The sequence below is a fragment of the Caenorhabditis briggsae genome, assembly GCF_000004555.2.
Source record: "Caenorhabditis briggsae complete genome, chrII, whole genome shotgun sequence".
Classification (NCBI taxonomy): domain Eukaryota; kingdom Metazoa; phylum Nematoda; class Chromadorea; order Rhabditida; family Rhabditidae; genus Caenorhabditis; species Caenorhabditis briggsae.
Genome location: NC_013486.2, coordinates 10938896 through 10954200, shown reverse-complemented (window position 1 = coordinate 10954200; position 15305 = coordinate 10938896). Strand labels below are relative to the sequence as shown.

The following is a 15305-nucleotide window of genomic DNA, read 5'->3' as shown; positions in this document are numbered from 1 at the left end:
TTTTCAGCCTACGGGCGTAATGCTTTCAATTATGGCGGCCACGAACGAGTTCATTTTCGGGCGAGTTCATATTCGGGCGAGTTCATATTGGGCGAGTTCATTTTCGGGCAAGTTCATTTTTCGCTAGTTCATTTTTGGCGAGTTCATTTTCGGCAAATTCATTTCCGCCGAGTTCATTTCTGTGGCGAGTTCATTTTCGGGCGAGTTCATTTTCGGCGAGTTCATTTCCGTGGGACTCCCCAATTCTTTAATTACAGTCAAATGAGAAAAACTTTCCCGGCCCGGGTTCCAAAAATTTCAAAAATTTTCAGTTGATTTTTGATAAACTTTTCTGAAAATAATCATTCTAAAGCACGAAATTTATCCCAGGACCCTTCTCAAAGCTGAAAACAAAGAAACTTTGATATTTAAAATGCTCCCAAAAATCCAGCTTTCTCTCAAAAAATGACTCTTAAAAATTTTGCCTCAAAAACCCGGGCCAGCCGGGCTGGGCCAGTGAAAATTCCTCAACCGGCCCGGCCCGCGACATTTATGATTTCATTCTTTTTTTTCACCGCGAAACTGTAAGCGGGGCGAGACTCATAGCTGAATAAACTTATATGCGCCTTTAAACAAAAAACACGGTAATATAAAAAATTATTTATTTTTGGAAGGGTTCTCATAAACAATTTCAACAGGAGTATCGTCGTCGGTATTATTAGCAGGATTTCTCAGCAGCTTGCTCTTTTCACTTTCTCTTTTCTTGATGTTAGCATTTCTTTTGATAAAAAACAGAGCCACCAAAATGACCAGAGCCACTATTGCCACAAGAACAGCAAGACAGTAGACAATGAATGTGACGAATAAAAGTTGCTGGAAATAAAAATATTTAAAAATCTGTCAGATAACATTAATTATGGATACCCCCTTGACACCAGTATCGCCTCCCAAAGATTTGAAAGTCGATTCACCGAATCCGTAGGCAGTCGCAAAAAATAAAGAGTTCAAGACAAAGTCAAGAGCATGATTCGTAAAAATTCCTGAAAGAGAAACATAATTTTTTAGTTCAAGACGTGGTTTCTATACCATTATTAGATTTTATAGGGAGCAGAATATCGGTAGCATGTCCTCGAATGAGCACCGCCCATTTTCTTTCCCCGGTTTGGATAAGGTTGAACTGATTCATTGCATCACAAGACATCTCCTGATCCGAATACTGAAAAATGTACCACATTTTAATGGAAACTTTTAGGATCTGCTCACTCTGCTCTGTTTCGTTATCGTCGTCATATAATTCTTCTTCTTCAGTTTATCTTCCAATTTCGACGAATAAATTTTCGATTTACAAATTTCTTCCAATGTTCCTTTTTGTATCTCCTCCACACTCACTTTCTTCACAGTTCCAGCAACTCGACATTCAATCATCTCAGCTAAATTCTAAAAAAAAAACTGAATGTTCAAATATTTTTTAAAATTCGATAGATATACTTTGAATCCATTTTCGTAGAAAATATGAAAGTGTCGACTGTGGAATGCTCTTTTGTCTTCGTTGTAGGTTAATACAAATGAAGAGTTTTGACATTTGGAAGGAGAAGAAGAAAACGAAGAAACCAACATAATGAATAGTGATACGATTGTAAATTGCTTCATTTTCACAGAGTTTTCATAATGATTCAAACTTCTTCAGCTGGCAAATTTGAAGTGAGAAAAAAAGAACACGGCACCCTGATTAAAAGTTAAAAGTGATTTAAAGTTTGCAGAAAATCTGCCATGAAAATTTAAAATGCTGTAGTAGATTGTGTCTAAAAGGTGGTGGGACATTAAAATATGTTTTTCTCGAAGTCCCGTTTAAAAACGCCCCTCGAGGAGTTGAAATTGTGGACTCAACGCTGGAGGTGCTAAGTTGCTTCCTGCTGAGCTACGGTGGCGCAATCTGAAGCAGGCGAACGATGGGGTCGCCCGAAAAAACGTTTATCATAACATCAAAAATGTTTTATCAGTTTATCACTTTTTGATATCTTTCACAGGAACGAAGATACATGGGCGCAAAGCTGACCGCTTGGATGGCCTTCTAATAGCGTGTTTACGATAAAAGCGGAAAGTTATAATAATCGAGAAAAAAAGAAACAATCATTTTAGGTTACGGTAGTTGTCGTTGTGGGACCTTGAGCCACTGCCACCGCCGTTTCTTTTCCACAGCTTCGATTTTTGTGCCAGAATAATACCGGACGGAATTTTATTAAGTTTGCAGAAGAATATCCCTTAAAGTTTCAAACAACTGGTGTAGATCGTGTCCAAAGAAAACCATTATGCAAATCGAAACTCATTCCGTCAAATCCATCTAGACAAATGACCCTCATGAATTCGTCATCCTGGTCATCTGACATGTTTTTATTTGTTCGCAAAATGGTTCAACTATTCTTCCACCAAAAACACAAAACAGAACTGACCGTTTGTAGTCATAGAATCTCTTCCTTCAAACCACCGAACTTGACATAAATAGAAAACAAAAATCACAGAAAATGTATCTCTTCCTCTCTCTCTCTCTCCAGATTCTTTCGTCATACAGTTTCTTGAAAAAAGAAGAAAAGTGAAAAAGTTTTAGTGGGTGATGTTGGTTGTTGTTCGTCGAATTTTCTTGACAGGGGTCACTACGACTACTAGTCCACTCACGCTTCCATTTTGTGTAAGGTCACCCAGAAGAACCCGAAGTGTCTGAGAAGACGTTCTTTTACACTGGAAAACCCAAATTTAATGCGTGAACCTGTAATTTTGGTTAGTACTAAAATGGAACAAAGTATATATAAATACTAGGAAATTGGTTTTTCACCCGTTTTATTTTTTTCAAGTACTCTTCAGTTTCGATTCAGAGTTTTTTTCTAATGCTGGTTAATTGCACTTTCAAGATTTCTACATTTTTTTCTACATATATTCTTCTTTATTGTTGTTGAAACTTGAAATTCGCATAACAGATTTCTAATTCTTGGCTTTGGTGAAACTTGAGAGAGTCATTTTTTGGCTTTCTGAGCGATAAAAAACTACCTCTGGATTCCCATTTTCCAACGATTTCCCCCTGTTCAGAAATTCAGAATTTTTTTTCAAAATTCAGAAAATTCCAAAATTCAGAAGTTCAGAAATTTAGAATTTCAGAAATTCAGAAATTCAGAAGTTTGTCTAGTGGTTTTATTTCATATTTTCAAGTAATTGTTTGTTTCAGTTTCTCAAAATTCCCCTCCCTCACGAGTTTTCTTTTATTTGAAAAATCTCTCTTTTCTGTAATTTTGTGACCATTGTGACGTCGTTGATTTGACCTTGATTTACTAACTTTTGATCAGCTAAAAAACCGAAAAGAACTAATTGGGTTTCTAGGATTTTAGGTACTCGTCAAATTTGAAGAAGAGCTTGAACACTTTAATTGCTATCTTGGATGACTCATTTCAAACTTCCCAATCGCTTTTTTATCTGGTTCCACCCTTTTTTGTTGCCTCATTTTTCTTCAAACTGTTTCGACAGATAGGCTACAATTGACTACTACTTCAAATTTTTTTCCGTTGTAATTTTGACCTTCTTTGTCCATTTCAACTGTGTCATCCCTTTTTTTCAAAATGAAACAAAGATATCTATGTTCTTGAAGTTCCATTCATCACAAAAGGATGATCTTCTGAATATACTAGAAAGAATACCTATAAGAAAACTAGAATTTGTAAGACGAAGATGTGTTTGTTTTTTTTTCATGTTGTTGATTTGTATCCCACTGTGAAGTTTTGAAAAAAACCACGAATCGTTGAATTTCAATTAGCCCCCCCCCCCCCATTCTGAATTTCCCGAATTTTCTTTCTACATAAAACGTTTCTTTACTTTTGAATGTTGAAGACTTGTTTTCTTTTTTTTCTTTCTCCTAATTCTTCTTGTTTTTCAGCCAAAATGGGACATAAAAATGAAACCTCGCGAGTAACGAGGATATGGAATGCGTTGAGTTATAAAATTGGGTCAACGGTAGCCAGATATCCGGTATTAACAATAGTTTTATGTCTCACTTTGTCGGCAATTATGAGCATAAAACTGTCATTGACGGAGTGAGTTTTTTGGTTTCAACTAGGAAAAGTAGAGGAAAACTTCAAACTAATAAAGCGTAGCTGATAAAATTTTAAATATTTTGTTAATCGACTGTTTTTTGATAGATTCTTTAGTTTTCGAGATATGCGCCTCTAAAGATAGGGCGCCGACATTCAGTTGATCTTGTTTCCCTGCTTCCCCATATTCTAACGCTTATATCTTCAACAGTTTCGAAGGTAATGCAATTTTATCAACTGTATGATATGACTTATAAAATTTTCAACATTTTATCAGTTTACAACTTCTTGTTAGTTTTTCTGGTTTTCGAGATATGCGTCTTTGAAAGCAGGAGCGATCACGCAGGAGCTCGTTGGCAATACTAAGCGCATAACTGTAAAACTAGGAAAGATATAGGAAAACTTTGAAGTGATAAAAAGTAGTTCATGAAATTTTAAAAATTTTATCAGTTTACTACTTCTTGGTAGTTTTTTTTTGGTTTTCGAGATATTCGTCATTAAAGAATGGGCGCAGCATGGAGCTTTTTAGAGTTTTTTTTCAGATTGTAACAAACAATCTAAGAATGAAATTTCAGAAAAGTGAGTGCAATTGATGGATATGCCTCAGATGACTCAATGTCTCGACATGAGTTCAAAACTTTTCAACAATTTTTGGATTCTGATGGTCCTGGAATCACTACTGCCATTTTAATAAGATCCAAGAAAACGAATGGATCACTTCTGGAAGAGAAGCGTCTGAAAGAAGTTGTCAAAGTTTCTGATTTTGTATCTACCAACTTTAAAATGAATGTTTCTGGTGTTGAGAAAAACTTCAACCAATTCTGTAGGGGATTTTGCCAAGCGAATGAACCCGTTCGGCAGTATTATGTAAGTTTTCAGTTTTCAGCTTATTTTCCAGATTTTTGTTTTCAGAATGGTCTACAAATCCTCGGAAAGAATCATACTGATGGTATCTCAAAACGAATTGACCTTTCCTATCCAACATCCAATTTCTTCGGCAGAAAGTTCAGTTTGATTGTAGGTCAACTAGTCAATTCCTTATCTAATAAATCATCTCGATTTAGCCGAACTTCTTTGGAATATCAATGTCTGCAGACGGAAAACATTTGAATTCGTCGAACTTGATTGTTCTTTATTTCCGAGCGGAACGGTATCCGGATTGGACAACTAAAACTGTTAAGCAATGGGAATTGAGAGTTAGAGATCACTTCGCAAAAGAATATTCCAATGATTTGATCATTGTTGATGTGATGTCTCAAACTGTTGTAGAAAGTGGTTCGTTTTTCAAAAAAGGGGATGGGAAGGGGACAATATATTGAGAATGGATCAACTTGAATAGTTTCCACAGAAGGAGTAACATTAAGATTACATCACCAATGAACATTTGAAGTCCGTCGGTTCAAGCACTTCGTATCTCGGACTTGAATTTCTGATTTCAGAATTTTCCACTTTCCGACTCCCCAATTTTTAAAAATTTTTGAACTTTCAACTTTTTGAATATCTGAATTTCATGATTACTTATCTTTCGAACTTTCAGAGTTCTTCATTTTTTAGTTTACAAATTTCAGAATTTCTGATGGTTTCCAAATTCTTCGAAATTCCTAAATTTATAGCTTTTTGAATTTTCGAACTTTTAGATCTCAGGTGTTCCGAATTTCTGAATTTCCCGAGTCTAAATTTCATGCTCCAAATGCATCCAAATTACAACGAGTTTTAATAATATCTAAAATATTTCAGAAATCGTCCGAGCTGGTCTTTCTCTCCAACCCTTCCTCATCGTTGGTTTCGTGATCATGTCCATCTTCTGTACAGTAACCACAATGTTCAGTGCAGTCTACCTGTATTCTCAAAAAGCTACATTCAACAAAGTTGCTCTTTCAATCATCGCTTGTGTCACTCCATTCATGGCTTGTGGAACTGCAATGGGAATTCTCTTCTTCTGTGGAGTCACCTTCAGTCCAATCATGTGTATCACTCCATTCCTAGTTCTTGCCATTTCCGTTGATGACAGTTTCCTGATGCTTCATGCTTGGAATCGTCTTGAATCTTGGAGAACTGCTCCATTAGACAGACCAATGAGAGAACATATGATGGGAGAAGTTCTCGTGGAAACGGGACCAGCTATCTCTATTTCTGCGTTCACAAACATGTTGGCATTCACAATCGGAGCACTGACTTCTCCTCCGGAAATCCGAATTTTCTGTTATGGAAATGCTGCTGCTATATTTATGGATATGTTCTATCAAGCTACATTCTATACTGCTTGCATGACACTTCTCGCGGATACCAAGGATACAAATGGTGTCAGTGAGAAAACGAAACGAATCCAAGATAAGATGTCAAATGTAGTGGGAAGATTCTTGAAATGGTATGTATCTGCAATTTCGAACGTCTTTGTATCCACCGGAATCGTCTTGATCTGGGCGATTTTTATCGGATTCGCAGTTCTAGGATTGATAAGATTACGCGTGGAATTGAGACCGAGCAAGTTCTTCCTCAAGGATTCTCCGATGCTTTACATGGATAACATGAGGACTAACGAAATTGTTCCGTATTATACACCTGTTCATGTCATTGTTAATCATCCTGGAGACTTGAAAAATGATTCAAATGTTGAAAGATTGATCGAGCTGAAAGAGAAGTTGGAGCACATGCCGAACGCCATTGGAGCACCGAGTACCAAATTTTTCTTGGAGTGAGTTATCAAATGATTAGAGTTCTGAAAATTTAATTTTCTAATTTTAGTGATTTTGTTCAATATCGGTCTGCTTTTGTGGAAGAAATAGAAATGGACGTAGAAGAAAAAGATTCAGCACCAACGAAAAGCGAAATTGAGCAGTTTTTGGAATGGCCAGAATTCTCATTTTGGAGAGGATTTCTGAGATTCGACAACGAGTGAGCATCCTATATTTTCGATCTAAAAACCTCTCTCTTCCCTTTCAGAACCCATCCTCAAAATGTTACAAAGTTCATGTTCACAACAGGATTCCATGGTCAGGATCTGAAGGATTGGAATAAGAGAGGACTTCTTCTGAAGAGTTGGAGAGGAGCTGTGGAAGAGTTTCAAAAGTAAGAGAACTTTTCGAAAAAAAAAAAATAAATTTTTGAATTTTCAGAGATTTCAATGCGACAGTATTCACAGAAGACGCATTCTTCTTGGACATGATTGATGTAAGTTTTCATAAATGGCTCCGCGTATTTTCGAAACTGCGACACTTCGAAACAAAATCGTGGTAATACAGGCGATCGGATAAATTTCTTCGATAAATTTTTTTTTTAACCACAAAAAACAATCATACGTAGTTTGAGGCTACGGTAGTTGCTGTTGTGGGAGCGGGGGAAACAACCATCGGCTTGATTTTTTGTACCAATAGAATTCCAAAGTTCAATTATTTTTCAGTCAATTCCAACTGTTACTTGGCAAACAACACTTGCTACATTTGTTTTTGTTTCGCTCGTCTGCTTCTTGTTTATCTCGGACATCCTGACAGTTATCATTGTATCAGTGGCCACTTTGGTCACTTCTGTTGGTGTCTTTGGATATTTATCCCTTCTGGGTGTCACTTTGGATCCAGTTATAATGTCCATTGCCATCATGTGCATCGGATTTTCCGTTGATATTCCAGCTCATGTCGCTTTCCATTTCTATGCAGCTAGTGAGTTTTCGAAATTTCAGTTTCCCAGAAGATGTTATCAATTCAGAAGCCAAAAAGCATGCTTCATCTCACTCTCAACCATCTCCACATCAAGTTTCTGACGTCACATCTCACTCGACATCCACGACTTCGTCCACAGATTCTTCAATTTCAACCCCAAATTCTTTCGAAACCAATCTCACATTTGCATTGGCCAGTGTTGGATTTCCAGTTATTCAAGCTGGAGTTTCCACAGATTTCTGCGCTCTTCCACTTGGATTCATGGAACTTTACATGGCTAAAATGTTTGCTCTTTCTCTGACTCTCTGCGTCTCGTTATCTCTCATTCATGGATTGATCGTAATTCCAGCGCTTTTATCAGTCCAACATCATATTGTTCATGGTGTGAAGCGACTTTTTAGCAAAGGAAATTAGAATAATTCAGAATTGTCAAAAAGCTTTTTATATTGTCATGAAACGGGTATCTATGCACTTTATTATTGAATGAAACGATTTTTTATAAAATATCTATTTCTCTAACCCCACAATTCTTTCAGCGATTTCATATGTTCTTCTTGAGTTTCCACTTTTGCCGTTATCCGATTTATGACACGTTTCCGATTCGAACCCACTAAATTGATACGGTGAATTAGGAGAGCTGGCAGAGCAACTGCTGCAAATGGTACTGTCTGAAAATAGAAAATTAATACATAGAAGACACTTGAGAATAACTCACATAGGCCCACCAAACAATATTATGGTACATAGAGACCGGAATCATTGATTTATGAAGTCTCAGAGTCAAAACAATTGTTGAATACAGGACCATTCCTAGGAACTGAGATGCGGCAATATAGACAATAATTCTTGTAGAAATTAGGGCCTCTCTCTTCTGATATCTCTGGGATACATAGTAACGAGTACTGAACAACAAATTATTGTGGAGAAGGAATAGATGTTATGTGCTTACCCTTTCTCTAACTTTTTGTTAGCAAAAATGATAATTAAGTTTAAGAAAATGCTTGCAATGACAAGAGCACTGAGAATAATTAAGAAGACGTTGGCTCTTGGAGCAGAATGCTGCGGGAAAAAGAAACAATTAGGAACGATATCATCGTAGGGATCTCCGATCGCAATTATCAATGGAGCTGCAATGCTACATCCGATCTGAAAATGATATTGTGTAAATGTGACATTAAGAGAAATAGTATAGTTCTCGGTTGCTATGAGAGATATCAAAATCATGTCAAAATTATGAGAGATATCAAAAATGTAGTAACTGTTTGCACTGGTGATATTATGATGAATTTATCAGTTGACAATTTTTTGATATCTTTCACAGAAACCGAGATAGTTGAAATGAAAGTTGACGGTTTGGTTGGGCTTCTATTAGAGGAAAAATGTACGGTATTTTAAATTATAAATTGATTTTTTTAGTACTAATAATTGGTATAAATTGAATAAAAATAATAATATTGTAAAACTAACCACTAATATTGAAATCAGGATACCAGGAAAGGATCCAAGATGAGAGTATGTTTGTGGAATCACTGTTGCTAATAATCTGTAAATTTTTCATTCAATAACAAAACTTATGAGAAAGAGAAATATTTACCTATCCACAGTCAACCCGAACTGGTTGAAGTTCATTCCTGCGATTCCAAAAATCAGAACATGATTCTTAAACCGGCATTCCAACGTTGTTCTCATTATTTCACAAGGCTTATCGCTCAATGTGAAACTTCTTATAAATGCGACACACTGGAAAATTCTAATTGTTTTAATGTAGTTTTTCGGTAATTAACGCACCTGAATAACCATAAAAATAATCTCATGGATGTTAACAAAAATCAAACTTGTGTATAGTAAGATTTTGGTCGACTTGTGGAAAATTGGGCGTTGTTTTAGAATGAATAATGCTCGATAGGTGAGAACAAAAGTGAATATGGCTACAGTAGTCATCAGAATAACATTGACACGTAGAAGAAGAGATGTTTGCAGGACCATTTGATCTTCAGTGGCACATATTGAAATGTTGCTAGATGTCATTCTGAATTTCTAACTTTAATTCTGGAGAATTTAAAAAATCGAAAAAGATATGAGAACATAACAATAATTTTTGAAGATATGAGAACATAACAATAATCCAATGGGAATAAGTTAAGCATTTTCACAGAATTTTACAAATTTATCTATGAAATTCAAGTCTGATAAATCTGAAAAGTCGCATATGGTCATCTGGGGATACTGGAGCGCAAACAATTACTACAATCACCTGTCTTTTTTGTCTGAAACAAAACAAAAAGTTGAATCTGCATACATTTTGCAGTGCTACTTATTCAGAAAATCATGAAGTTGTTGTGAGAAAAAATCAGAAAGTATCGAACTTTGATGATTACTGTAGACCAGAGTGAATATATACTAAGAAAACGATCAATTAACAGTAAAATGGGGAGTATGCAAATGTCAGTTATTCAAAATCCGGAACACTTGTGTCAGTTCCAGATGAATAAACTGGAATAATAAATTCCCGACTAATCTTGCTCGGAAACCCGATTTCTAAAAAATGCGTTTTTCTAAGAAAAGGCTGTCAGAGAACCGAAAATTCTAGCACATCCTCATGAATTTTTCAAGACTTTTGCTTTTCAAAAATGAGAAAAAAACGTCATGTGAAAATCTCAAAGTTCAGAAAAATTCGACACTTTCCTGTGAGCCAAAGTTATTAGGTCTGGGAACATTCGAATTTCAGGTCATACACAATTCAAAGATCTGAAAGCGCTGAGCTTCTAGAAAATTCTTTTGTAGCATGAGTAATAAAATGAGTTTCCAATTAGAGTGAAGTGCTACTAATTAGTAAAACAGGAAGAAGAAAAATGTGAAATTATAATGATAGAGAGTGGGTGAGAAAAGCGGGAAGGAGAAAGAAGTTCCGTGAGAGAAATCGGACCAGAGATATTGAGATTTAGACAACGTTCTAGTCGAAAAAAGAAGAGAAAAGACAGAAGACATAATTAATGACCTTATTTATCATTCACAAGAAACATGCATCTGCTTTATTCTTTTGAAATATGAATCCGAAAATTTTTTGTGCATTTGCTCACTAGAACAAGAATAGGAATGAGTAAGGAAATTAGAAGGGGACCACTTACGTCAGTTTTATTATAATTTGAAATTTGAGAAATTCTTGAAATTGCAAATTCAATTGAGTGGCATTGGATTTCAAGTTTCTGAATTTTCTTTACCTATGAAAACAAAAGGTTTTCGTTTTCACGAAAATTAGAACACGAAGTTGTGACGGAGCAAGGAGTAGCTTTTGGCAGGTTCCGGGGGAAACCTAATTGAATTTTGCTGATTTACAACCGTTTTCCGGAAAAATCAATCAGAAAAGCATGGAAAATTTATAGCCGACTAGAAAAAAAAACACAATGATAAGTATTTTGATTTCCAAGAATGCTATTATTATCAGAATGAAATGTCTGACATATTTTGACAATAATGCATAGGTTTGTTTTCTGTTTTCATTGCTCTTTCCGAACATTCTCAAGAACGTTGAATCAAAAAATAAGTTTGAAAGATTTCTAGAAGAATCTTGTAGTTTCCAATAGTATGTTTTAGAAAATCTTAGCATTTCCAGGAATGTCTGGAATGGAATTCTGGAAATTTTCGGAATCAAATTCCCATCGGAATAGGTCTGAAGCGTTTTTTTGAATTAGGAGACTTCTGGACTACGGTATGTCAAAGGTGCATTTGTAATAGGAATGAGATTTCTACTTTAAAACTTGAATGTTGGAAAATCACAAATTTTCCAAATTACGAAATTTCGAAATCATCATTACAAACAATTATGGAACTAAGGAATTCAAGAATATTCAAATTCAGAAATTAGAATTCATTAAGCCACCAATTTGGAATTTCTGAATATCTGACTTCTCGAATGTTTAAAATTTTCATGTTTTTGAACTACTGAATTTGAACTTTCTGAATTTCTTTTTTTTTCGAGGTGCTTTTTCACTATGAGATTCTGATTCCCGATTATTTTTCCAACTTCATTTTTCCAATTTCTGAATTCTGTAAATTTGAGTCTTTAATGTCGAAGTTGAGAATTTCAGAATTCGACCCTTTTTAAATTTTCGAATTTTCTAATTATCGAAGATCTGAATTTCCAATATCCAAAATTTTAGAATTCTCGGAATTTTGAATTTTCAGAGGTCCAAAATGTACACTCTGAATTTTTGAATTGGCGAACTGATGAATATGAGAATTTGAGTTTGCGATTAAAGAAAAGGAGATTTTGAGAGTTTCAAATTTTAAAGTTTTCTTTCGAAAGCTTTTACCTTCGAATTATTAAAATTCAAAATGTCCGAACCTTCGAGTTACAGAATTTTAGATTTTCCGTATTTCAAAACTTCCGAATTTTTTAACTTTGAAATTGTGAATTTCCAAAAGTTCGAACTTCCCAAATTTTCAGTTCCGATTTTTTTTCAGAATTTTGGAAATTGATTCAGAATTTTGGAAATTGAGAGTGGATTCCAGAAGTTCTTACTTTGAGATTTTTTAAATGTGCCTTCCTTCCATATATTTTCGTAGCTTACATAAAAAAGAAAGACATTTCCATATGATTACGGGTAAAGTAAGCGGGAGCGAGAAGGTTTAGCCCTGAAGGGGCGTAAACCGACTGGTTTTGAAAATTCTTCTTCAATTCTTCAATTTTCAAATTTTTAAAATTGGGGTATTCCAAAACTCTGAAATTCCAAAGTTTCGAAATTTTGGAATTTTAAACATTCCGAAATTTCGAAGATTCGAAGTTTTGAAAATCGGAATATGTGTTCCGAATTTCTATTCCCAAATTCTGCAATTTTTAAATCTGGAAAATCGGAGTGTTCCAAAGATTCCGAAAGTCCAAAATTTTGATATTCCGAAATTTCTAGATTTTAAAATTTTTTAAACCAGAATACTCCGAAATTCTGAAATTTTTAAACTTTGAAAATTGGAATATTCCGTATTTCCAAAATTTGGAAAATCAGAATATTCCGAAATTCTAGTACTTGGATACCCTACTAGAATCTCCTCAAATGCAAAAAGAAATTTTTTGACACTTATTTTTTCGGTTTTTCTAAATTTCCAGCAACGTTCTTATCACAGCTCTCAATTCGAAATTCATCGAATCCGAAATTTATGAAAAATGGTTGGAAAAAAGTACTGTGGAAAAAGTATATATTCCAGAAATCACATGGAAAGAATCAGTAGGTGAGTCGAAATGAGTCGCTTCTTCTTTATTTTTCCTTCTTCCAGTCTCAAAAAGAAAAAAAAAAGATTTCTTATTTCAAGTGTTGGGTTGAGCAAGAAAAAAAGGCGGGAAAGTGGATCCCCATATATCTATTCTATCCTTCTTCACACGTTTTGTTTTGTTTGTCACCGCCCTTTCGACTCTTCTCCTGAACAAACAATACGTGTAAAAAAAGAGTAAAAAGAGGGTGGGCTCAGAGGGTAATTGGATGAAAAAGAGCAACAAAATGCTCATTATTTTGACCTTGACCCGTTTTTTTTGCAGGAAACGTTTTCTGCATCTTTGTGTTGGATATGAAAAATAACCGGAAATTGAACAACATCTCGGACATTTGATCTCGGAATCTCTTACTATTAGATCTCAAATTTCAATCATAGACGCGTCAAGAAAATTAAAAAGAGAGTAAGAGTACATCTCAAGATTCTGAGAAAATAGAAAGAACACTGTCTGTGATTGCTTTTAGCTTTCTTTTTTTCCAAATTGAAAACAAACCCTCTCATCTAAATAGCAAAAAAAATCCAAATTGTTCTAGGGAAATCGAAAGGCTTATGAAATACAAAATATCAGAATCTATGTAGTCTGCTTTCCAGGTATACCGTTACAAAAGAAATTCGATTCTGCTATTTTGTGTCCATTCTCAATTGAAAACTCATATTACTTCTTGAGAGTTTGTAAATAAAGGAACATTTTGATCCGGGCTCTTTTGGAATGGAAGTTTTGGAGATGGAGCCAAGCAGAGGAATAGAAGATGTATTGTTAATTCAAAATTTGAAACATGAAAACTGACAAAAGGAGTTGATTTTTGACGGAGAGAGGTGTTGCGAAAATCGAGAGATTGCTTGAAAACACTAAAGTTACAGGGTGGCGCACAATTACCCGGACTGATAAAAACGGGTATATCTTTAGACATAGGTATCTTGGAAGTCCCAAAATTAGTAGAAAAACAATTTGAGGTTTGATTCGAAGCTACTGAAATTTTCAAAGCGATTTCTCAAGTCTAGGTATTGTTATGATTGTCCGAAGATTAAATGTTTTTTGCACGCCGTTGTGATTTTCATGAGATGAAGCAACTTCGATAAGCGATAACTTAGCTCAATTTTGATCAAATGATTCTCTTGGCCAGATTACTGATGGATTATTAGAATTCTCGCTCTTCAAATTTGAGCCCAGTACGAAGCTTTTCTCAAGTTTTATGCTAGAACAAACTTGATTTTGGGTAACTATGCGCTACCTTGGTAACGCATTCATATTATCAGTCGCTTCCTTAGTGAAGCAACTCTAATAGAAGGTCATTACCATTGGACTCTACGTCTTCAGTACCTTTCTAGTGTCATCTGCCACGTTGCAAAATTCCTCTTTTCTTTTCATTGTATTTGTCTTCTAATTGAGTCGCTAGTCACTTTCCTTACCGTTCTTCTTGCCCTCATACAAGCTATTCTAAATATTTTCAGAACAACAAAGAATGATTCTATTCAAATATCCGCGTTTTATTCAAAAGGAGATACTTCATAACATGAGAACTTCCGATCTATTTCTTCTTTCCTTCGTCTCAGGAAAAGCATTTCAAAAGCTGGAATACTTGAAAATTCAAGTTGCTCTTTTTGAAATCCCACAAAACCAGATTATGAACGGAGTCGGGGCAAAATATATTGAGACAACGAGGAGAACCCCAACACACAGTTTGCCCACAGTGTAAGTTGTTTTTAAAGGTGGGGGGACATGAAAAAAATGATGTTCTCGAAATTCCGTTCAAAGATGCCCCTCGAGGAGTTGAACTTGCGAGGGCGATGATTGAGGGTGCGGCGCCGCTACCGACTGAGCCACGCGGGCAAAGAGAAAGCGCACGCCCGTTTGCATACATAAAGGCGAGGACGACATCTGTACGCAGAGTGAAATTAAGCGTTGTACACCGTGACGGTAGAATGCATACTCTAGCTACAAAAACACTACGAAAAATCTCCTGTCCCCCCACCTTTAATCATCTGAACATTCAAAAAAGTCTGTACTAGAACGGCATCCACATTGTTCATTTTGAGCTTTTTTATCTCAATTCCTATGCAAGATATCAAAAATGTGTCAACTGACAAAACACTTCTGATATTACGATAAACAATTCACTTGTTGACAACTTGTTTATATCTTTAACAGGAATCGAGATAATTGAGCTCAAAGTTGACAGTGTGGTGGGCTTTTATTAGAAGAATATTGTCTAATTAATAAAACGTGGGCGCGCCGCAGGTTGCAAAGTGACACGCCCCTTTATGAAACGCGTGAGAAGAGGGAAAAGGGAACGTGAGAAGAGGGAAAAGGGAACGTGAGAAGAGGGAAAAG

The 15305-nt window shown here is 35.5% G+C and overlaps 3 protein-coding genes across 3 annotated transcripts; 1 reads left to right on the top strand and 2 right to left on the bottom strand.

Annotated features, from left to right (window-relative positions):
• Positions 1 to 636: 636 nt before the first annotated feature.
• Positions 637 to 1404, bottom strand: CBG20646 (the record flags this gene model as incomplete). The annotated part of the gene is made up of 4 exons (XM_002631443.2): positions 637 to 852; positions 904 to 1019; positions 1066 to 1195; positions 1243 to 1404. 4 exons carry the CDS (start codon positions 1402 to 1404, stop codon positions 637 to 639), a joined length of 624 nt encoding a protein of 207 aa, XP_002631489.2.
• Positions 1405 to 3903: 2499 nt separating this feature from the next.
• Positions 3904 to 8122, top strand: Cbr-ptr-8 (the record flags this gene model as incomplete). Its single annotated transcript, XM_045242668.1, has 9 exons — positions 3904 to 4055; positions 4628 to 5069; positions 5117 to 5327; positions 5790 to 6747; positions 6798 to 6947; positions 6996 to 7121; positions 7169 to 7223; positions 7453 to 7708; positions 7755 to 8122. 9 exons carry the CDS (start codon positions 3904 to 3906, stop codon positions 8120 to 8122), a joined length of 2718 nt encoding a protein of 905 aa, XP_045097099.1.
• Positions 8123 to 8223: 101 nt separating this feature from the next.
• On the bottom strand, positions 8224 to 9736 carry Cbr-sra-10 (the record flags this gene model as incomplete). Its single annotated transcript, XM_002631441.1, has 6 exons — positions 8224 to 8376; positions 8424 to 8610; positions 8658 to 8854; positions 9176 to 9251; positions 9303 to 9448; positions 9497 to 9736. 6 exons carry the CDS (start codon positions 9734 to 9736, stop codon positions 8224 to 8226), a joined length of 999 nt encoding a protein of 332 aa, XP_002631487.1.
• Between the last annotated feature and the right edge of the window lie 5569 nt (positions 9737 to 15305).